This window comes from Phoenix dactylifera, unplaced genomic scaffold (assembly GCF_009389715.1).
Source record: "Phoenix dactylifera cultivar Barhee BC4 unplaced genomic scaffold, palm_55x_up_171113_PBpolish2nd_filt_p 000693F, whole genome shotgun sequence".
NCBI classification, from domain to species: Eukaryota; Viridiplantae; Streptophyta; class Magnoliopsida; order Arecales; family Arecaceae; genus Phoenix; species Phoenix dactylifera.
The window spans coordinates 114,075-138,427 of NW_024068076.1; the positions used below are offsets into that span (position 1 = coordinate 114,075).

Sequence of the window (24,353 nt, forward strand, 5' to 3'; positions counted from 1 at the left end):
TGTTTTCAAAATGTAAAAGACTTGCGATTTAATATCTCGACACTGATATACATATACATACATTACAGATTATAATTACATTTGATCACATGGTTTAGTGAAGTTGAGAAGTTGCTTAATTAACAACAGCGAAAGGGTTTTAAGATATATTGAGTCAAATGATGTATCTGTATTAGCCATTAGTTCAAATCAGCAAGAGGTCCACATCTTACCTTATCGTTCACTACAAAGAGAAAATAGGAGGAGGATATGAAATGGGCATGTAAACTCTCTGCAAAAGTAGATGACATACTATCAAAATCAAAAAGACCATCTGGCGAAGCGTAAAAGAAATAGTTGTCGCCTGCACCACCACACGACACCACACAAAGTAAAATATTTGAAAAGGCCTCTTATCATCAACTAGATCTTCTTGACAAGTGGCTCCACTTAGAAGATGACAAGTGTGTTCTCGACAAATAACCTGATGTCTATAATAATAGAGGGGTGGTTCTATATACACCCCCCCTATTGCTCAGGACACCCCCCAAAAATTAAAAAAAAATTAAATACTCTTTACACCCCCCCCCCCCATTTGCTAAGGACACCCCTAAAAAATTAAAAATTCCTAAATTACCCCCCACCCTCCCCACCCCCTCACCTAAATTGCTCTCTACGCCCCCCAAACCCCCCCACCCCGCTCTTCCCCTCCAAAACACCTCGCCAACGCCCAAAACCCCCCGTTCCCCCTTCTCCCTCTCGTCGCCGGCATTCTCCCGATCTCCGACCACCTCGCCGGCTTCTCCCGGAACCACCTCGCCGGCTTCTCCCGAAATTTTTTTTTTCACGGTTCGTGCTCCGTTCGGCACTGAATCGCCGAACAAAAGGCTTCTGTTCGGCTGAACAGTGCCGGACAGAAGCCTTCTGTTCGGCACTGTGCAGCCGAACAGATCTGTTCGGTTGAGGGTTGCCGAACAGAAGGCTTCTGTTCGGCACTGTTCAGCCGAACAGAAGCCTTTTGTTCGGCGATCCAGTGCCGAACGGAGCACGAACCGTGAAAAAAAAAAAAATTCGAAACAAGGTGGAACACGTACCTTTGCGGCCGATTTTTCGTCCCAAATCACTAGTTGCTTGTCCATGCTTCGAATGGGGCTTAAATCTCCTTCAAAGATCGCCTAAACGATGTAAATGGATCGAGGGGTTTAAGGGGGGTTTGAGGGGTGTTTTTTTTTTTCTTTTCAAAACGAAACGGAGGAGGAGGAAGGGGGGGTGTATGAGAAAATTTCAAGGGCAATATGGTAATTACACTAAAGGTTAGTTTGGGTATTTTTTTTTTTTGGTTTTTGGGGGGTGTCCTTAGCAATAGGGGGGGTGTATATAGAACCACCCATAATAGAGCACTCCAAGTCTTAGTTGCCGTTGAGACAAGGCACACGAGACATTTTTTTTTTTTTTGATTAGTGACAGGACATGTCACAGAACCGTTTAAGACGAGGCACAAGCACTTGCAGCTAACTAGCTGGCCCCACCAAATAGTTAGCATAATATCTGCCGTTAACATAATATTAGCTGCCGAGATTTGCTAGGTCAGGTCAACGATATTCATTGTCTATTGATTTATTTTTCTTTATTAGCTACATAGTTATGCTTATATAAACCGATGTACATACTGTTGTAAACATACAATTCGATGTACGGATATTTAATCCTCTCTTTCACTACAAAGTCTTGCAAATTTCCTTTTGGGAGTTGACCTCTTGATCATATGGCAAAGCATGATGGTCAAAGGCTACTTAGAAATTTAATATCTAAAATTATAATGGAAAATTAATGCGAGTTCTTGTTTATATTCTATGATTCACAAGAAAAGTACTGAAGTAGATTATGGAACTTCTACTTATGTCTGGTGGGTGCACCAGACCTCAATGGGTTCGGAGGCTTTACACCCGGAGTTGAGCGTGTAATAAGAAAGCCTTCTTTTCATTTGACGCCTCCTTCCCTCCTGAATGGACCTATCAAAGTCACAGAGACATACATCGATCTCTCGGTCCCCTAGGCCGAGCTCAATATATATCTCCCCATTTTGCTCTCCGCATGCAGGAAAGTTTTTAGAAAATTTTCTTCTGATATTTAGTAGCGACATCGAGTAACCAAGCTTCGACATGTCTCATCATAGAGATTGAATGTAATTTTAGAATTTGCGATTAATGCGCAAACTGATAGACTATGCCCAAGGAAAAACAAGATTTGCTCTTTTATGTTAATGTTTATTGTTGCTGGAAATTGGACCCGGGAGCGGCCGTCGGCTGGAGAAGAGGGGCTCCGCTACCTGGGTGGCGGCGCGTCGGCGGGCGGCGTCCTCCTGGAGACCTGCAAGAAGCCGATGGTCGGGCTCTCCGGCGCCGGTCCTCCGATGGTTAAGTCAGTCAGGAGTTTGTATGGGGGTGGAGATAGCGGTAAGAAGTCGGAGTCCTCAAGTCGTCGTCGAGTCATGCCATCATCAGCGATTAAGTGGGTTTGCCGTAAGAGGCTCGACGTCCGTGGACGACAGAAGCCATACGCTTTAATCGTTGAGTGAACCGGAGATCATCATGAACCATATTCATTTAATGGTTGAGTGCGCCGAAGGCCTGCAGAGGCCACGCGCATTAATGATCGGGTGTGCCGGAGGCCTGCAAAGGCCATGTGTATTTATGGCTTGACGACGGTAGCAGGATATGGTGAGATTGAGTATCTGGAGTAGGGCTCCTTTAAGGGCTTAAGCTGGGGTCGAATACTTAGGCAAGGCATTTCGGAATTCAGCGCCTGGTCGGGTGCCGAGCCGAGGCAGTTGCCGAGTCGGGCGCCCTTAGTTCGAGCGTAATCAGATCGGCGCCTTCTGGTCGGCGCTTTCTGGTCGGGCGCCTTCTGGTCGGCGCCTTCTGGTCGGCGCCTTTGTTCCGGGACGACTTGGGTTTTCCCCCAACACTACCTTCCGACTTCCGAGCTCGAGCTGATTACAGGCTCGAGCGCGGGAAGTAGTTTGAGTCGTGTTAATGCGGTTTAGGAAATTTTGAATTACCGCGCGCTTCAAGGCGCTTTTAATGGGCGGCGTCTCCCCTTTCTCGAGACGTTTCATCATTAGGTAACCTTCTGGCTTCTCAAAGCGTCCTCGCGTCGTGGGCTCATAATGGGACCACACGATCCGATGAGGCGCTTTTATGTTCGAAGCGTCAGCTCGAATTAAATATGGTACGTTAATTCTCGGAGCCGACACATATTATGATCTGGGCGGGGAGTAGCGCTCTGCTTCGCAGATTTGGGCCGTCGAAGGGGTTTATATATAAATCCCTCCTTGGCCATCTCTGATTTTCCTCCCATTGTCTTCATCTTCTTCCCGTCTCCTTCTTAGTCCGAAGCGGCCGATTCTCCATCATCTCCGGCGAATCTCTGCAGGTGTCCTTCTTTTTCATCCGCTTGGGACCTCTCCCTTCTTCCTTTTCCCTCTCTTTCTTAATGGGGCTTGGTCCGAATGAGGTTGGGTCCACAATAAGTGAGTTGGAGGTGGAGATGTGCGAGGAATGGTTTTTTCCTCTGCAAGGATTCCGTTTGGAACCCGCTAAGTCGGGGGACCAGGTAACGGACCCCCCTATAGGTCGGATCGGAGTGTACTCGGAGGCACTCTGGGCCAGCCTACGATTTTCTCTTCATGGGTTTGTGAACGAGTTGCTCGGGGAGTACGAAATCGTTCCCGTGCAACTCGCTCCGAATGCATGGAGGACAATCATTGGGTTCCTGTCCCTGTGTATGGCGTACGGGATCCCGTCTTCCGTGAATGTCTTCCGGAGACTTTTTTCACTAAAGTCTAAACCGGCGGATGGAGAGTGGCTCTACATCGCCCTTCGGGCGGGTCGGCCACTCTTTCATGGCGCCCCGTCGTCCATTCATGATTGGAAGAGGAAATTCTTTTTCTTGAGTTCCGAGCGACCATGGGGGTTCGACCCTAGGTGGAGGCGGAGCCGGCTCAAGATCGCTAACCAACTCCCCAGGCTTTCCTCGCGCGAGCAGGGAATCCTTAACACTATCTGCAGCCTCGGGGATGGCATTCTTCTGAGCAGCCTCGTGAGTGAGGATGCCCTAGTCAATGTCGGTCTGAGCTCGGCGCGCCCTCCGGGTAAGGGTCGTAATTTTTAAGGAATTTTCCCCTTTGCCTTTTTCTCGCAATATTTGACCAGTTCCTTTTGCTCGTCTTTGCAGACATTGCAAAAATGGTGACCAAGAGCAACGTCCTGTATGCTCGTTTTCAGAAAAGGGCAGCCGAGCTTGCGGGAGAACAGCCTGGGCCGAAAAAGAAGGCGAGGATCTCGGCTGCCGTGGTCGCCGAGAAGAGCGCTCCTCGTGCCGAGCGCTCCGAGGCTGGTCGAGGAGAAGGCTCAAGTTCTGGGGGCACGAGCTCTGCTGAAGCTACGATGGCGCTTCCGTGCCCGGCGCCGATTTCTCAAGTTCCCGGTCGGCCGGGAGTTCCGAGCTTCGACCAGAGGGGAACGAGCTCTACGGGAGCGTCCGTGCCTGCGTGCCCCGCCCCAATCCCACAGCAATCGGATCGGCTGCCTGACGACCCCAACTCCCTGGTCCCGAGCCAGGGTGCAGCCAAGAGGCTGTGGAACTGCATTCGCCGAGCCCAGCAGGGCCTAGCCCACCGGGCCCGCCGGAAGGTCATCGGGAGAGAGTGCCCGACGCCCCTGGCTGGGCGGTCTTCAAGGGCAATTCGGCTCTCGATAATCCCCAAACGGCGCGCGAGGTTTTTCGGGTTGCACTACTCCCGGCCGACCAGGCCAAAATCCGGTCCATGAGCTATGGCGCTTTCATGGACACGACCCTTTGTTCCGCCATCCGAGTAAGTTAAACCTTTACATTTGTGCCAGTTTGTTTTGAACTGGACTTGTTTCTCATCTCCCTCTTTTATAGCACCTTCACGAGATCGAGACGCTGATGCATATAGTCCAAGACTACCGGGACCGGGCCCGAAGGCATCAGCGCGGGCAGGAGGAGGCCGAGGCAAGGTGCCTCGCATCCGAGGCCGAACAAAAAGTGCTCCAGACGAAGGTGGAGGCGGCCGAGGACAAGATTCGGGCTCTGACCACCGAGCTCGAGGAGGAGAAGGGCGCACACGCCCTGGCCAAGTCAGAGGTGCGCGCTGTAGAGGCGCGTCGGGCCGAGGCCACTTTGATGCTCGCTATCCGCGAGCAAGAGGTGAAGGAAGTTCACCTCAAGGCCCAAGAGCTCGAGGCCCGCTTGTCCGAGGCCCAGTCCCTGCTCGCCGTCCGCGAGCAGGAAGTGAGGGATCTGGAGCGAAAGGCCAAGCAACGCGAAGCTCGGGAGAAGGTGGCCCGGGAGCAGGCCCAGAATGCCGTTAAGCTCTTCCGTGAATCGGAAGAGTTTCACGACCTGCTGGAGGAGGAGGGCGTGAACGGGCTCATCCAGGGCTTCAACGACTTCCGTAACCAATTACGGCGACTTCTCCCTAACTTCGACCTTGATCTGCTTCAACCGGGAGCGGGGGTTGAAGAGTTAGAAGCGGGTACTCCGGCGGTCGACGAAGCCGCCGAAGAGGCTAGGCTGGCTACCGAGGAGGGCCCAGCGGGAGCGCCCGAGGCTGCTCCCGAGGTCGCCGGAGACGGTCGCGCGGGGATTTTGGCTGCGAAGGGCCCAGGTGTCCCCGAGGCTGCCGAGGACAATGGGACCGAGCCCTAGGGCAGTCGTTCTTTGCATCTTTGCATCTTTTATCACTTTTGTAAAGAAGGATGGCCTTCACATTGTTATACGGCCAGGCCTCAATTTTGTACTTAGCCTTCGGGCTCTTTTTAAATAAATATCCTTTTCCAAACTTGCACGATTGGTCTAAGTTCCGATCCTCAGTAAATCTAAATTTCTCTAATCGAATTCGCTTTAAGTTTTATGGACTTGGGTCTGCGGTTTCAACTACGTCCGTTACGTAGTTAGACCTAAGTTTAGATTTGGTATATTTGCCAAGTCCCCGAGCTCGGGTCTTAAGTTCCCGTTGCTCGAACCTTCGACCAACGATGTCGCGGTATCTAGGTCTAAAGGATAATGCACTCAGGCTTATCAAGCCTTCTCGAGCTCGGCACAGAATTCTGCCGAGCCCTAGGACCAAAGGTCACTAACCCGACTCGAATTTTATTCGTACTCCGCAAGCTCGGACTTTTAGTTGCCGGGGCGGATTGTCGGACTTCTTCGACTTAAGCGGGTCCGATACGGGTCCCAAGCTCGGGACAGAGTTTCGCCGAGCTGCCATATAAACTGAGTTAAGGTTTGCCGCCGAGCAGTGCATGCGGGGCAGATGGGATCAGGCGACGATCGGCCCGGCCGAGCGCCCTGGCGCTGGTCGAGATTTTATTTATGCACTTAGTCGTTGCAGGAACGAATAAAATAATGTAATCATAATCTAAAATGTACCTTTTGTACTGTTAGAGCCGAGCATCTCCTGCTGAGGTTGGCAGTTTTGCTTGGCCATTTTTGAGGGTGCTCTCCTGCTCGGGGTCCACTTCCGGGGGACGCCGGCGCATTAGGAGAATTGGTCGCCATCAGGGATGTTTATTACCAATCATGAACGTATAGTCGACCACGAACATTTTGTCGATCACGAACATTTTTGGCGACCACGAACATTTTCGGCGATCATTAGCGTTTGTTCGGGGGCCGCAAAGGTACTACCCCGTCGTTTCGAGGTATCGGGGCACCCCGACCGTACTCGAGGTATTCGATGGAGATCGAGCCGAGCTCGACGGTCGGTGGAGGTCGAGCCGAGCTCGACGGTCGGTGGAGACCGCGAGGGTACTCCCATCATCCCGAGGGATCGGGGCATCCCGACCGTAGTCGAGGTATTTGATGGAGATCGAGCCGAGCTCGACAGATGGAGATCGAGCCGAGCTCGACGGTTGGTGGAGATCGAGCCGAGCTCGACGGTTGGTGGAGATCGAGCCGAGCTCGACGGTTGGTGGAGACCGCGAGGGTACTCCCGTCATCCCGAGGGATCGGGGCATCCCGACCGTAGTCGAGGTATTTGATGGAGATCGAGCCGAGCTCGACGGTCGATGGAGATCGAGCCGTGCTCAACAGATGGAGATCGAGCCGAGCTCGACGGTCGATGGAGATCGAGCCGAGCTCGATGGTTGGTGGAGATCGAGCCGAGCTCGACGGTTGATGGATGTGGAGTGATTGATTGTAACCCTATTTGATTTTGATGAGCTCAAAGCATTTGAGTATATCTTATGTTTACTAATGAATTCAATCTAGTGTTTCAGTGATATCCCTGTAAATTTATGGTTAAGAGTCTCTAGATTTGGTTCAAGACAATTTGGATAAGTTAAGAAGTCTATATGAACCATGGTCTGAGACTCGAGTCGACTCCGGGATAGTACGAGTCGACTCCAAGCATATCAGAAGCATTGGCACAGGCTCGAGTCGACTCCGAAACATTACGAGTCGACTCCGTCTAAGAACAGACAGACAAACAGAAAGACCCAACTTAGAATCTGTCAGCGAGTCGACTTCTGAAGTGCGCGAGTCGACTCCGATGCTTGCCGAGTCGACTCCAGGGTAGTATGAGTCGACTCCAGGAAGTTACAGACAAAAAGTCAGAGAGCAGTTTTTGGACCCTGAGAGCTGAGTCGACTCCTGAGGAACGCGAGTCGACTCCGATGGTTGGCAGGTCGACTCCAAAGAAAGCGAGAGTCGACTCTCAGTGTAATACAAGGCAAAAGTCAGAGAGCAACTTTCGGACACTGAGGGCCGAGTCGACTCCCGCAAAGGCCGGGTCGACTCCGAGACAGCGCGACCTCAAAAAGATAGAAGACAGTATTTGTGTCTCTGAGACGCGAGTCGACTCCAAGAAAGTTCGAGTCGACTCCAAGGCAGCGCTACTCCAAAAAGACAGAGAACTGTTTTCCGGATACTGAGAGCCGAGTCGACTCCAAGACTAGACAAGCCAAAAGACAGAAGATCGAGAGTTCGGGCTCTGAGCACCGAGTCGACTCCCAGAATTCACGAGTCGACTCGAGTGAGCCAAGTTGAAGAATACATCCATGGACTCCTTGGCATGAGCCGACTCCAAAAATGCCAAGTCAGCTCCAGACTCTGGGGAGTCGACTCCGGGTTAAGTCGAGTCGACTCCCAGTCGAAAAGACCACTTTAATTCAAATCTGGAACAGTTGCCGAGCCGACTCCAGAAGAGCATGAGTCGACTCCTGCTACAGCCGAGTCGACTCCAGATCGCGCGAGTCGACTCCGATCCCAACGGACACATTGTCAGGATGTGCAGAATGTGCAGAATGGCTAGAAAAGTATGTCTAACGGCTAGTTTCTGTGGGGAATGGCTTAAATAGCCACAGAGGACTGTAGCAAGGGGGGAACGAGAGACTCCATTCAAAGCTAAAGTGATTTTCACCTACCAAACCCTCTCTAGAGAAAATACAAGAGAAAGAAGGAAGAAGTGCATTGAAGTCCATACTCCCAACGTCTTCTTCGCATTCAAGGCTCCTCATCTGACAGCAAATCTTCTTCCCACTCACGAGGAGATTGCAGAGTTCGAGAAGCCTCCTTCCTCAAATCTTAAAATCTGTTTGAGGGCTTCTAACTCTTCTTTAGTTATATTGTTTATATTTGCTTTTCAAGAAGCTATTCCTGTATTCTTTATAAACTGTTTTCTTGTCACTTGATTCAATCGGAGGATTGAATCAAGGGTGTAGAGGTTGGTTGGTGAGCCGAGGGTAAAACCAACGTGTAAGGGTTCGATTGTGATCCCGGAAAAATAATCGGGTGGTTCTAGTCGGTGAGCCTGGAAAAACCGACTGAGTTCGTTGTGACCTCGTAAAACAACAAGTTGGGTTGTGAGCTTGTAAAACAACCGGCTGTAATCCGAGGGGTTATAGTGAATTCTCAAGTGAGACTTGGGGAGTGGACGTAGGAGCAAGGGTTAGCTCCGAACCACTATAAAAACATTGTGTTTGTGATTGCTTGTGTCTCTCTCTCTTACTCTCATTTCACTCACAGCACATAGCAACTAATTAATCATCTTGCAAAAGTATTAATTAGTCATCCACAAATATTTTTAACTGTAAAATTATTTTAAAACCCAATTCACCCCCCCCCTCTTGGGTTGTCTATCTGGGCAACAAGTGGTATCAGAGCAGGAACTCTTTTACCCTAAGAGTAAAAGATCAAAATGACAACCCCATTTGGATCTTCCCATATTGAGGGCCAGTCCACCCAAAGACCCCCATTCTTTAATGGATCCGACTACTCATATTGGAAGGCTAGGATGAGAATATTTATCCAAGCCCAAGACTATGAGATGTGGACCATTATACTAAATGGACCATACATTCCATCCATATATGTAGAGGGTGTCACTGTACTCAAACTTGAAAAGAATTGGAATGACAATGACTTTAGGAAGGCACAACTCAATGCCAAAGCAATGAATGTGCTCTACTGTGCATTAGATAGGAATGAATTCAATAGAGTCTCTACTTGCAATTCTGCAAAAGAGATTTGGGATAGACTTGAAGTGACCCATGAGGGCACGAATCAAGTCAAAGAATCCAAAATAAATATATTAGTTCATAAGTATGAGTTATTTAAGATGGATTCTAATGAAACAATCACTTGCATGTTCACTAGATTTACTGATATTGTCAATGGCCTAAAAAGCCTTGGCAAAAATTATACTAACAGTGAGCTTGTCAGAAAGATTTTTCGCTGTCTACCAAGGTCATGGGAAGCCAAGGTGACGGCAATCCAAGAAGCCAAGGACTTGAACAAGCTTCCACTTGAAGAGCTTCTTGGATCCCTAATGACGCACGAGCTAACAATGAAGCAACACAGCGAAGAAGAGTCCTCCCATAAGAAAAAGGTAATAGCTCTCAAATCTACATCTTCTAACAAAGATTTGTCTTGCAGTAGCAGCAGTGAAGAAGAAGATCATGAGGGAGATGATGATGAGGCTCTTCTCGTGCGCAAGTTCAGAAAATTCATGAACCAAAAGAAGTCCTTTCATCAAAAGAGAGGCCCCTCAAATTCCTATCACAAGAATAAAGGTAAGAAAAGGGAAAATGAGGGGATTGGATATTATGAGTGCAAGAAGCCGGGGCACATCAGAGCTGAGTGTCCTTTACTGAAGAAGGGGAGCAAGTACAAGAAGAAGAAAGCCCTTGTCTCCACCCTATCGGACTCCGACGCATCATCATCATCATCGGATGAGGAACAAGAAGAAAAGGCCAATTTCTGCTTCATGGCCAATGAAAATGAGGTAACATCCGAAACGCATTTAGATTTTATCTTTAATAAACTGTATGATGCATTTAATGAATTAATGATTGAATATAAGACTATAAATCTTAAGAATAAAGAACTAAAGCTAGCTAATCAATCTTACCTACATAAATACGATAAATTAGTTAAGGATAAGGACTTTATCACCAAAGAAAATTTAGAACTTAAGACAAGCAACCAACTCTTAATTCAAAAAACTAATACCTTGAGTAAAGATAATGAAAAACTAACTAAGGAAATTTCAGAACTTAAAAATAATAAACAAATCTTAAATGAGAATCTCACAAAAGACTTGAACATTCTAAAAATGGAAAAACAAACACTAACTAAAGAACTTGAAAAATACAAATCTTTGGTTGAAAAATTTACATATAGTTCTGAAAAATTGAATATGATACTTAATAGTCAACGAGCTGTATTCAATAGAGCTGGTTTAGGATATAAACCTAAAAATAAGCAAAAAGTTCTTAGTAACTTCTTTGTTAAAGCAGGAGAAAGCAAAACTAAGAAAATAACATGTTTTTGCTGTGGAACATTAGGACATAAAGCAAATGTGTGCGATTATAGAAAAGAAAAAACTAAAAAAAAAATTAAAAGAGTTTGGGTTCCAAAAGGAACCAACATTACTAACCATGAAGGACCCAAGAAAACTTGGGTACCTAAGATTATATGATTTGCTTGTGTAGGAGTGTCTTGCAGCCAAGGTCGACAAAAATTGTTGGTACTTGGATAGTGGCTGCTCAAGACACATGACGGGTGACAAGGATTAATTCTTCACCCTTGAAGCTAAGAAGGGAGGTGCTGTGACTTTTGGAGACAATAACCAAGGTCACATCATTGGTATATGTAAAGTACAAATTACCCCTTCAACCTTTATTGATAATGTTCGATATGTTGATGGTCTTAAGCATAATTTACTTGGCATTAGTCAATTGTGTGATAGAGGTTTTGATGTTTTGTTCAAACCATCACTATGCATCATAACCAACTCAAATGACAATAGTTTAGTTTTTAAAGAAATAAGACGTGGGAATGTGTATGTTGTAGACCTTGAGGATCTTGCCAAACATAACCCCTGTTTAGTTGTTAATGATACTAAGGATAATGATGCTAGTTGGTTATGGCACCGTAAGTTAGGTCATGCAAGCATGGACACAATATCAAAACTAGTTAAGAGAGATTCCGTAATAGGTTTGCCAAAACTAAAGTTTGAAAAGAATAAAATATGTGAAGCATGTCAATTTGGCAAACAATCAAGGAACTCCTTTAAATCTATAAATTGTGTCTCTACCTCTAGACCTCTAGAACTACTACACATGGACCTATTCGGACCAACTAGAACCACAAGTCTAGGTGGAAATAAATATGGTCTAGTTATTGTAGATGATTATTCTAGATACACTTGGGTCATGTTCTTAGGCCATAAGGATCAAGCATTTTCAGTCTTCAAGAAATTTCACAAAGAAGTAACAAATGCTAGAGATACTTCAGTCATAGCTATTAGAAGTGACCATGGAACCGAATTTGAAAATCATTTATTTGATGAGTTTTGTAGTAAAAAGGGGATAACTCATAATTTTTCTGCACCTAGGACACCACAACAAAATGGAGTTGTGGAAAGAAAAAATAAAACTCTAGAAGAAATGGCTAGAACCATGTTATGTGAAAGTAATCTTCCTAAGTACTTTTGGGGAGAAGCCATCAATACCTCATGTCATATATTAAATAGAGTTTTATTAAGACCCATTATAAAGAAAACACCTTATGAACTTTGGAAAAACAGAAAACCAAAAGTGAACTATTTTCATATCTTTGGATGTAGGTGTTTTGTTCATAATAATGGAAAAGATAATCTAGAAAAATTTGACTCTAAATCTGATGAGGGTATATTCTTGGGATACTCTGCAACTAGTAAAGCCTACAGAGTCTTTAATAAAAGAACCCTAGTTATAGAAGAATCCATTCATGTTGTTTTTGATGATTCTAGTGATATCTCTTCTAGCAAGAGAGTTAATTTTGATGATGATACGGAAATTCTTGAAGAAAAGATTGATGAGATGACATTACACGATGATGAACAAAAATTAATTGGAAATGCATCATCAAGCCAAGAGGATATGATGGATCATGGGCTAACTAAGGCTTGGAGGTATGCTCACGGGCATCCTAAGGAATTGATTTTAGATGATCCATCTCAACCTGTTAGGACTAGAGCATCTCTTAGGAACTTAAATAATCATCTAGCTTTTGTCTCACATTTTGAGCCCAAACACATAGAAGAAGCTGAAAAAGATGTAAATTGGATAAACGCAATGCAAGAAGAATTAAACCAATTTACTAGAAACAAGGTATGGAATCTAGTTGAACGACCTTCTGAATATTCAATTATAGGTACCAAATGGATTTATAAAAATAAACTTGATGAAAATGGAATTGTAATAAGGAATAAGGCTAGACTAATAGCAAAGGGGTATAATCAAGAAGAAGGTATAGATTTTGATGAAACCTTTGCTCCTGTAGCTAGACTTGAGGCAATTAGACTTTTACTAACATTTGCATGCTCTAAGGACTTCAAATTATTTCAAATGGATGTAAAAAGTGCATTTTTAAATTGGTATATTAATAAGGAGGTATATGTAGAACAACCTCCTGGTTTTGAAAATCATCAATACCCTAATCATGTATATAAATTGAACAAAGCACTTTATGGTTTGAAACAAGCACCTAGAGCATGGTATGAAAGACTTAGCAAATTTCTACTAGATCATGAGTTCTCTAGGGAAAATGTAGATACAATACTGTTTCTTAAAAAGAAAAACAAAGATTTATTATTAGTACAGATTTATGTTGATGATATTATTTTCGGTGCTACTAACAATCGCCTCTGCGAAGAATTTGCTGACTTAATGCAGAGTGAGTTTGAGATGAGCATGATGGGAGAGCTGAACTATTTCCTCGGGCTTCAATCAAACAATCAAAAGAGGGGATCTTCATCAATCAAGCTAAATACATCAAGGAGATGCTTAAGAAGTTTGATATGGAGGGAAATAAGCCAATCAGCACACCCATGAGCTCATCATGCAAATTAGACCAAGATGAATCAGATAAATCTGTAGATCAAAAGTTATATAGAGGTATGATAGGATCTTTATTGTATCTCACTGCAAGTAGACCTGATATCATGTTTAGTGTATGCATGTGTGCTCGATATCAGTCTAATCCTAAGGAATCTCATCTAATTGCAGTCAAGAGAATCTTTAAATACCTAATAGGAACAAAGAATATAGGTTTATAGTATTCTAAAGAATCTAGCCTGAACTTAATAGGATACACAGATTCAGACTTTGCTGGTTGTAAACTTGATAGAAAAAGCACCAGCGGGTCATGTCAACTCTTAGGAGAAAATTTAATCTCTTGGTTTAGCAAGAAACAAAACTCGGTTGCATTATCTACTGCTGAAGCTGAATATGTTGCAGCCGGGAGTTGTTGTGCTCAAATCATGTGGATTAAACAACAACTTGAAGACTATGGCATTAAACAAAATAAAATTCCCATTAATTGTGATAATACAAGTGCCATTAATCTAACTAAAAATCCAATTCAGCATTCAAGAACTAAACATATTGAGATAAGACATCACTTCATAAGAGATCACGTACTGAATGGTGATGTGACACTTCAATTTGTTTGCACTGATGATCAATTAGCTGATATTTTTACAAAACCCTTAAGTGAAGAGAGATTTAGTGTGCTTAGAAGGAGATTAGGAGTGATTGATCCATCCTAGTGGTATTTTCCACTAGTTCATTGATTTTGATGATTAAATTGTGTTAAAAATAGAGTTTCTCAACTATGATCATCAAATTAGATCATAACTTAGTGAGTGTCCCTGGTTTGGTACGAAAATAGCATGATTTTTAGGTGCGTGCCAGAGTTCGAGTCGACTCGAGTAAGTTTCAGAGTCGGCTCATAAGGAGGAGTCGACTCGCACATAGACGGGAGTCGACTCGAGGACAATGGAAGCATAAGGGGAGTCGACTCGCGCATACTTCGGAGTCGACTCGAGGTCGAGTCGACTCGCGACTCAGTGGAGTCGACTCGAGGTCGGGATCCGGGTTTTTTAACCCTAATTCAAGCGTTTAATCAACACTTCTATTCACCGCCGCCACTGTTCAAAAAATCCTAGAGCCGTCTCCTAGATCGTCTCCGACCGTCCTTAGGACTTTTTCCGTCGACCTTCCTCCGTCCATTAGCGTTTTACCCCTTTCTAGGTCGACCATGCCTCATAAAGCCGTTGTCCCAAGCCGGAAGAGGCCCCAACCCGCGACCGGCACCGAGCGATGGTCCAAGGCTCGGAACGATCCCGTGAGGGCACAACCTCCGGCTCGTTCCCCGCCGAGGCCCGCTCCCTCGCGTCCGTGCGCCGGGAAGGCGGTCTCCACCGGGAGATACGTCAACTTTGACTATCTCTCCCGGGAGGGCTTCACCATAGGAGAGAGGTTAAGGGCCCAGGGTTTAGAGTTCTTCTATTCCCTAGATCTCCCCACATACCTAGGGCTAGTTAAGGAGTTCTACGGTACCGTGCATAGGGGCCATGGTGGGATAGAGGGAACGGTAGCCGGTGTGCCATTGTTCATTTCGGAGGATATCATTGCTCAGATCCTCCATCTTCCCCAAGTTGGGGTATCTCCTACACATCCAGAGGACAGGACTGAGGCCCTTACGGCCATTTTAGAGTGTTCACCCCACTCCCCATTAGATGAGGTGTCCGCCAGCTCACTGTCAGTTGAGATGCGGCTCCTCTTGAGTATCATCTCTAGGACCCTCTTCCCGAAGACTGGCCGCTTCGATTTTGTTTCTGAGAGGGACCTAGCCCTTATGTTCTACATCCTCCAGGACACCCCAATCAACTTCCCGAAACTCATTTACAGATACCTATGTGAGCCACTAGATAGGCCTAGGCTCACCCTTCTCTATGGTATGCTGTACACATTGATCTTTAGGGAGTCTGGGATCCCCATTCCTGAGGGGGAACCCTCTCGCGGTCTGCGATGGACAGATCGCATGGGCGAGGGGACCATGCACCGGATGGGTTTTCATAAGGTAGAGAGAACCTGGGTTAGGAAAACATCTACCTCCACACATACTACCAGACACTCCCCCAGTCCTGACCCTGATTCGGACATTCCTACCTTTCCCTCCACTTCAGTACCCTCCACCTCAGCCGGACCCTCCTCCTCCGCTCCACCCACTCAGCTGATGGAGGTCCGGATCTCTCCTGAGCAGCTCCGGGAGTCGCGACAGGACATAGTGAGGGATCTTCGGGACGACCTGCTGAGGGAGCTCCGAGGTCCAGCGACTGCTCCCTCCCCTACACCCTCTTCTGCATTGGTTCCTTCCCTGTCAGCCGTGACCGAGATGACGGCCCATCTGCGGGAAGAAATCTACAATGTCAGGAGCCTGATACAAGCCCAGTTCTCTAGCATGAGTGATGTCACACGCACCACACGGCAGATGCGAGATGACATCCGACAGGATATGGGCACCACTAGTCAGGGGGCCGAGCGCTTGGCGAATGTGCTCATCGCCAAGCTGGACACACTCCAGGAGACAGTGACCGAGCTCGACACGACACACAGCAGGGCCACCTCGGCCATTATCAGACAGTTAGAGCACGTCACCAATGCGGTCACCCTACTCGTGGAACAACAGTCCTGACAGCCCAGGGGAGCCGCATCCTACTCGAGGAAGCCTTAGCTCTTTTTGTATTTTGACATGTATTTACTGCTTTACTTATTGTATTCACAAATACATATACATCAATACAATGAGTAGACAATTTTCTTCAATATTGTGCACATTTATCTCTACTTGCTTGTGTGTTCTGCTTACCTCCTTTTTGATACGATGACAAAAAGGGAGAGAAATATTTAATAGATATGTAAAAGAAATCAAAATGAAAATCAAAAAATTAAAACAAACAATAATTTGTTCTTAGTGGATTTGATACCTCGAGGCTCATTATCTCTCTATTGGGGCTCCTAATGGAGTAATCTCCAGAATCTATTCAAGGGATATTCTGAGATTAGTTGAATCCTACTCAAGAACAAATTGACAGATTTTCCCTCTAAAAACCAAAAATTTCAGTTCAAAAGTTTCAATGCACTAAAAGAAAATTCAGAGAATCAAAACAAAGTTGAATGCATATGTTGAGGGGGAGAATCTGAATTTTTAAGAAAGCAAAATCATTAAATATATATAAGCCAAACAATTGATTGCATGATATGAAGGCTTATATAATTCCAAATGAAAGGGGGAGCTTTAACTCCAAAATTTATTGTTTCACACCTTTCAAGTTTGGATAAATTAAATAACCAGATATTTGAATTTATTTCGAAATTGTATTATAAATTTCCTTGTTTGTTGAGCAATTCACTTTACATATACTCAATGTTTTGTCATCATCAAAAAGGGGGAGATTGTGGAGTGATTGATTGTAACCTTATTTGATTTTGATGAGCTCAAAGCATTTGAGTATATCTTATATTTACTAATGAATTCAATCTAGTGTTTCAGTGATATCCCTATAAATTTATGGTTAAGAGTCTCTAGATTTGGTTCAAGACAATTTGGATAAGTTAAGAAGTCTATATGAACCATGGTCTGAGACTCGAGTCGACTCCGGGATAGTATGAGTCGACTCCAAGCGTATCAGAAGCATTGGCACAGGCTCGAGTCGACTCCGGAACATTACGAGTCGACTCCGACTAAGAACAGACAGACAAACAGAAAGACCCAACTTAGAATCTGTCAGCGAGTCGACTCCTGAAGTGCGCGAGTCGACTCCGATGCTTGCCGAATCGACTCCAGGGTAGTATGAGTCGACTCCAGGAAGTTACAGACAAAAAGTCAGAGAGCAGTTTTCGGACCCTGAGAGCCGAGTCGACTCCTGAGGAACGCGAGTCGACTCCGATGGTTGGCAGGTCGACTCCAAAGAAAGCGAGAGTCGACTCTCAGTGTAATAAAAGGCAAAAGTCAGAGAGCAACTTTCGGACACTGAGGGCCGAGTCGACTCCCACAAAGGCCGAGTCGACTCCGAGACAGCGCGACCTCAAAAAGACAGAAGACAGTATTTGTGTCTCTGAGACGCGAGTCGACTCCAAGAAAGTTCGAGTCGACTCCAAGGCAGCGCTACTCCAAAAAGACAGAGAACTGTTTTCCGGATACTGAGAGCCGAGTCGACTCTGGAACAGTTCGAGTCGACTCCAAGACTAGACAAGCCAAAAGACAGAAGATCGGGAGTTCGGACTCTGAGCACCGAGTCGACTCCCAGAATTCACGAGTCGACTCGAGTGAGCCAAGTTGAAGAATACATCCATGGACTCCTTGGCATGAGCCGACTCCAAAAATGCCAAGTCAGCTCCAGACTCTGGGGAGTCGACTCCGGGTTAAGTCGAGTCGACTCCCAGTCGAAAAGACCACTTTAATTCAAATCTGGAACAGTTGCCGAGCCGACTCCAGAAAAGCATGAGACGACTCCTGCTACAGCCGAGTCGACTCTAGATCGCGCGAGTCGACTCCGATCCCAACGGACACATTGTCAGGATGTGCAGAATGTGCAGAACGGCTAGAAAAGTGTGTCTAACGGCTAGTTTCCGTGGGGAATGGCTTAAATAGCCACAGAGGACTGTAGTAAGGGGGGAACGAGAGACTCCATTCAAAGCTAAAGTGATTTTCACCTACCAAACCCTCTCTAGAGAAAATACAAGAGAAAGAAGGAAGAAGTGCATTGAAGTCCATACTCCCAACGTCTTCTTCGCATTCAAGGCTCCTCATCTGACAGCAAATCTTCTTCCCACTCACGAGGAGATTGCAGAGTTCGAGAAGCCTCCTTCCTCAAATCTAAAAATCTGTTTGAGGGCTTCTAACTCTTCTTTAGTTATATTGTTTATATTTGCTTTTCAAGAAGCTATTCCTGTATTCTTTATAAACTGTTTTCTTGTCACTTGATTCAATCGGGGGATTGAATCAAGGGTGTAGAGGTTGGTTGGTGAGCCGAGGGTAAAACCAACGTGTAAGGGTTCGATTGTGATCCCGGAAAAACAATCGGGTGGTTCTAGTCGGTGAGCCTGGGAAAACCGACCGAGTTCGTTGTGATCTCGTAAAACAACAAGTTGGGTTGTGAGCTTGTAAAACAACCGGCTGTAATACGAGGGGTTATAGTGAATTCTCAAGTGAGACTTGGGGAGTGGACGTAGGAGCAAGAGTTAGCTCCGAACCACTATAAAAACATTGTGTTTGTGATTGCTTGTGTCTCTCTCTCTTACTCTCATTTCACTCACAGCACATAGCAACTAATTAATCATCTTGCAAAAGTATTAATTAGTCATCCACAAACATTTTTAATTGCAAAATTATTTTAAAACCCAATTCACCCCCCCCTCTTGGGTTGTCTATCTGGGCAACAATTGAGATCGAGCCGAGCTCGATGGTTGGTGGAGATCGAGCCGAGCTCGACGGTTGGTGGAGACCGCGAGGGTATTCCCATCATCCCGAGGGATCGGGGCATCCCGACCGTAGTCGAGGTATTTGATGGAGATCGAGCCAAGCTCGACAGATGGAGATCGAGCCGAGCTCGATATCGGCGCTCCGAATTTTTGCCGAGGCGTCCGGCTTCTCGGTTCAGGCTGCATCCGAGTAGGGTCGTATATACGAGCTGGGCCGGGTCGTCTGGGAGTCAGCATTTAGATATCAGGAGAAGTTTAGCACAATTAAGCAATTATGAGCAAGTCATTGTAGAAAGGTGAGATTTATGATTGAAGCGGAGAACCCCTTGGGATTCTATTGGTAGTACACCCGGAGATTTTCGGAACTCCAACTTCGTGGGATGGGGGTCCCGTCGAGAGATTCCAGTTTGTACGCCCCGGGTCGTTGGACTCACGCGACTCGGTAGGGTCCCTCCCAGTTCGGAGCCAGCTTCCCTTGCTCGGCCGGCGGGGAGGCCTCAGCTCTTCTAAGGATGAGGTCCCCCCGCTTTGAAGGATTTGACTTTGACTTTAGCATTGTAGTATTGCGCTGTCTTTTTCTGGTACCTTGCCATGCGAACTCGGACGGCTTCCCTCGTCTCCTCGATTAGGTCCAGGTTACCTCTGAGCTGTGAGAAGCTGGTGCTGGCGTCAAAATACTCTACCCATGGAGAAGAGAGTCCGATCTCCAGCGGGATGACAGCTTCTGTCCCGTACGTCAGATTGAAAGGAGTTTAGTCGGTGGGCACACGGAACGTGGTCCGATAAGCCCACAGGACGTTGTACAGGTCTTCGACCCACTATCTCTTGGACTGGTCGAGTCTGGCCTTGAGCCCCTGCAAAATAGTACGATTCGTTACCTCGGTTTCTCCGTTCGTCTGGGGATGCGCGACCGAGGTGAAGCGGTGATCGATGCCAAGCTCGGAGCAAGATTCTCTGAAATGGGTGTTATCGAACTGGCGACCGTTGTCTGATATGAGGACGCGGGGGAGTCTGAATCTGCAAATTATCGACTTCCAAACGAAGTCTCACATCTTTTGGTCGGTGATCCGGGCAACTGGCTCGGCCTCCACCCATTTAGTGAAATAGTCGATAGAGACAATTAGGAATTTTCTTTGTCCGGTCGCCAGAGGGAACGGTCCCAAGATGTCGATTCCCCATTGGGCGAATGGCCAAGGGGAGCTGATCGAGGTCAGCGGAGCTGAGGGCCGTCGTTGGATATTGGCGTTCCTCTGGCATCGGTCGCATCTCCGAACGAAGTCCAGGATATCCTTCTAGAGTGTCGGCCAGTAGTATCCTTGGCGCAAAATCTTGTGCGCTAACGCTCGTCCCCCCAAATGATTTTCACAAATCCCCTCGTGGACTTCGCGCATCGCATAATCCGCTTCTGTCGGGCGAAGGCACCTGTGGAGGGGAGAGGTAAAGGATCTTCGATAAAGCTTACCTTCGTATAGTATGTACCGAGCAGCCAAACGCTTGACTCGACGAGCCTCGCGTTCATCGCCGGGGAGGACTTCATCCCGCAAGTAGCTGATGAGCTCGTCCATCCAGCTCGGCTCAACTTCAATGCAAAGGGCTGGCTCGGGCTCCTCTGTGCTGGGTCTTTGGAGGTACTCCAGTGCCGCTGCTTTTGGAAGCTCGCTCATGCGAGAGGACGCCAGCTTTGATAGTTGATCTGCTCTGAGGTTCTCCGTCCTGGCAATGTGTTGGATGTGGAAGGAGCTCAGAGTCGAAGTGGGATCCCGCACTTTCCGAAGATACTCCTGCATCGTGGGCTCTCTGGCCTCGAAGTCACCCAGGATTTGGTTCACAACCAGCTGGGAATCGCTGAAGGCCCTTAGGTCCCTCACTCCTAGCTCCCTGGCCAATTTGAGCCCGACGATGAGTGCTTCGTACTCCGCCGCGTTGTTAGAGGCGGGGAACTCGAAGCGCAGGGCCTGCTCGGCGACCACTCCATCTAGACTGGTGAGGATGAGGCCCGCTCCGCTACCCCCCGAGTTCGAAGAACCATCGACATGCAGGGTCCAAGTCGGGCTCGGGGTCTACTCCACTGGCGCTAGCCCGGGCTCGGGCTCGTCCGGCACGGTGCACTCGACTATAAAGTCGGCGAGTGCCTGTGCCTTGATCGCCGGCCTGGGTCGATACTCGAGGTCGAACTCCCCAAGCTCGATAGCTCACTTGGTAACCCGACCGGCACGATCTGATCGCTGCAGGATCTGCTTCACCGGTTGATCGGTCAGCACGGCCACCGTGTGAGCTTGAAAAGGGCCGGAGCCTCCGGGCTGAGACGACCAAGGCGTAGGCGGTCTTCTCCAGCTTTGAGTATCGGGTCTCGGCATCCCTCAAGACCCGGCTTGTGTAATATACCGGCTTCTGGAGCTTGCTCTCCTCCCGAACCAGGACCGAGCTCACTGCTACAGGAGAAACAGCTAAGTACAAGTAGAGGAGCTCACCCTGCTGAGGCTTCGTGAGCAGCGAAGGAGAGACAAGAAAACACTTGAGCTCCTCGAAGGCTTGCTGACATTCGGCCGACCATAAAAAATCTTTTGGCTTCTTGAGAGCCGCAAAGAACGGAAGGCAGCGCTCGGCCGATCGGGAGACGAATCTTCCGAGAGCTACAACTCGGCCCGTAAGCCGTTGCACTTCCTTGACTGTTCTCGGGGGCGTCATTTCTTAGAGCGCTCGGATCTTCTCAGGATTGGCCTCGATTCCTCGCTGTGTAATTACGAAGCCAAGGAACTTGCCCAAGGTGACTCCGAACGCACACTTGGCCGGATTGAGCTTCATTCGGTACCTTCGTAGTGTGGAGAATGCTTCACTGAGGTCGGTCACATGATCTTGCGCCATTTTGCTTTTCACCAACATGTCATCAACATAAACCTCCATGTTTCGGCCTATTTGGTCTTTGAAGATCCGGCTGATCAGCCTCTGATAAGTTGCTCCAGCATTCTTTAAGCCGAAGGGCATTACTTTGTAGCAATAGGTACCCCCGTCGGTGATGAAGGCCGTCTTTTCCTCATCCTCTGGCGCCATCCGAATCTGGTTGTACCCGGAGAAGGCGTCTATAAATGTCAGTAGCTCGTGTCCCAAGGTGGAGTCCATGAGCCGGTCGATGCTAGGGAGTGGAAAGCTGTCCTTTGGGCAGGCCTTGTTCAGGTTGGTGTAGTCCATGCACATGCGCCATTTTCCGCTGGCCTTTTTGACAAGGACCACATTGGCGAGCCACTCTGGATAGGATATCTTCCGGATGAAGCCGGCCTTGAGGAGTTTGTCGACTTCCTCAGCTATCGCCCGTTGTCGCTCTGGGGCGGCGCTTCGCTTCTTTTGCCGCACGAGTTTGCAGGGCTTTACTTGGAGCCGGTGGACCGCGACCTCCGGGTCTATCCCTGGCATATCTGCGGGCGACCAGGCGAAGACATCCATGTTGTTCTGCAGGAAGCTGATGAGGCGATTCCTCTCGCGAGCGTCAAGGCCGGAGCCGACCTGCATGGTTAGCTCAGAAAAATTTTCTTGCAGGGGAATTTGAATGAGCAGCTCACCAGGCTCCACCCGATTCTTTTGAGGGCCGACTCGCGCCTCTAAGGTCTCGGTCGAGAGCTTGTCGTCCGTTGTCGGAACCGGCTCCCTGGCTGGTTGCTTCGCCTCATGGGTCGCCATGTAGCATCGTCTTGCTACCGCCTGGTCCCCACGGACTTCGCCGATTCCTTGGCTGGTGGGGAATCGCATGAGTAGGTGGCGGGTCGAGACTACGGCTCGAAGTGCATTAAGCCCCGGTCGTCCGAGGATGGCATTATAAGCCGAGGGCAGACGCACCACGAGGAAACCCATCCTCACGGTACTTTCTCGTGGGGCGAGTCCGACTGTGACCAGAAGATCAACCTCGCCCTCCACTAGGACTGAGTTTTCGGTAAATCCGACCAGCGGGGTGTTCATCCTTCGCAATTGCTGCTGTTCCATCCCCATTCTAGAGTAGGCGTCAAAGTACAAAACATTCGCCGAGCTCCCATTATCAATTAAGACACGTTTTACATCAAACCTATTCACAACCATAGAGACGACCACAGCGTCGTCATGGGGAGTTTCAACTCCCTCCAAGTCCTCATCCGAAAATGAGATAGTCTCCGAGGCGTGCAAGCACTTCGGAGTGGTTCCTTCCTTCGGAGCTCCTCTAACCGAGGCTCCGCCTTGTATGGTATTGATGGTGCCGGCGATGGGCCTGTTGGCATTTGGATTTTCGGGCTGTGTGGGATTCTCCGCCGGCCTTCCTGCGGGCCGGTTCCGTACGAACCGGTCAAGCACTCCTCGGCGGATGAGTGCTTCAATCTCGTCCCGGAGCTGGAAGCAGTCCTCCGTATCATGGTCGTGGTCCCGGTGGAAGCGGCAGTACTTTCGGAGGTTGCGCCAGGCCCCGGGATCCCGTCTTGGGGGCGGGGGCCAGAAATAGTCCCGGCCTTCGATCTCCATGAGGATCTCGGTCCGAGGAGCAGTAAGGGGAGTGTAATTTTCGTACCTCCCGTTGGGTATGCGGGACCGTGGTGGAGACCTTGGGCGAGGCGGATACCTCTGACGAAGTGGTCCCCGCAAACGGGGCGGACTCTTCAGACGAGGCGGATTCTTGGCTCGGCGCGGGGACGGGCTTCTGGGATGGCCTCGCTCCTGGCGCCTCTTTTGCTTTTTGGAGGCCTGCTCGGCCCCGCCCCGCCTGGAAGCGACAGCTTCCTCGGCCTTTGCGTATTTCCGCGCCCAGACCAGCATCTCAGTGAGGTCAGCAGGAAAATTCTTCTCGATGGAGAAGAGGAATCGATAAGACCGGGCCCCCGTCTTTAGCGCTGACATGGCAATTGACTGGTCAAGCTCCCGAACTTTCCATGTTGCGGCGGTGAACCGGTCCAAATATTTCCTGAGAGACTCTCCCTCCTTTTGTTTTATGTCGAGGAGGGAGTCGGAGGTCCGCCGCTGGGGTCGGCTGGCAGCAAAATTGCTGGCGAAGTGCCTGCCGAACTGTTCGAAGGAGGAGACGGTACTGGGCTTCAGCCCGGTAAATCAAAGCCGGGCTGCTCCTCGGAGTGTTGCTGGGAAGGCTCTGCAAAGCATAGCCTCCGAGGCTCCCTGCAGGGCCATTAAGGCCCGATAGCTTTCCAAGTGGTCAAGGGGGTCGGTCCTGCCGTTGTAAGGCTCCACCTAAGGCATCTTGAACCTTGGCGGGACCGGCTCATCTTCAATTTGCTGGAAAAAGAGGGACCTCGTGGTGAACTCGAAGTCACCATCACGTCCCGACTTCCTGCCGCGGAGCGCCTCAATCTGGCGCTCCAGCTTGTCGACTTTCTTGTCGAGCTCATCATTTGGGGGGACCGCCGCAACGGTCCGCTCTGGCGCAGGTTGCCCTGGGACTGACTCGGCTTCTGACAGTTGTGGCCAGTCACTAGGACCCCTCACCGGGTGTTCCCTTCAGGGGGAGGCCTGAGCACGGAGATCTTGGCCTGGGAGGGGCAGTCCACTTACAGGAGACACCGGCTG

At 48.2% G+C, this 24,353-nt stretch overlaps 1 protein-coding gene across 1 annotated transcript in view; it reads left to right on the top strand.

The window, feature by feature from the left end:
- The first annotated feature begins 2,242 nt into the window (after positions 1–2,242).
- Positions 2,243–24,353, top strand: part of LOC120106927 (colicin-A-like) — a 47,117-nt gene continuing 25,006 nt past the window's right edge. Inside the window, exons 1-3 of the mRNA XM_039120023.1 lie at positions 2,243–2,435; positions 4,216–4,460; positions 4,927–5,370. Coding sequence (XP_038975951.1) covers positions 2,243–2,435; positions 4,216–4,460; positions 4,927–5,370 — 882 coding nt within the window. The remainder of the gene's footprint in view (positions 2,436–4,215; positions 4,461–4,926; positions 5,371–24,353) is intronic.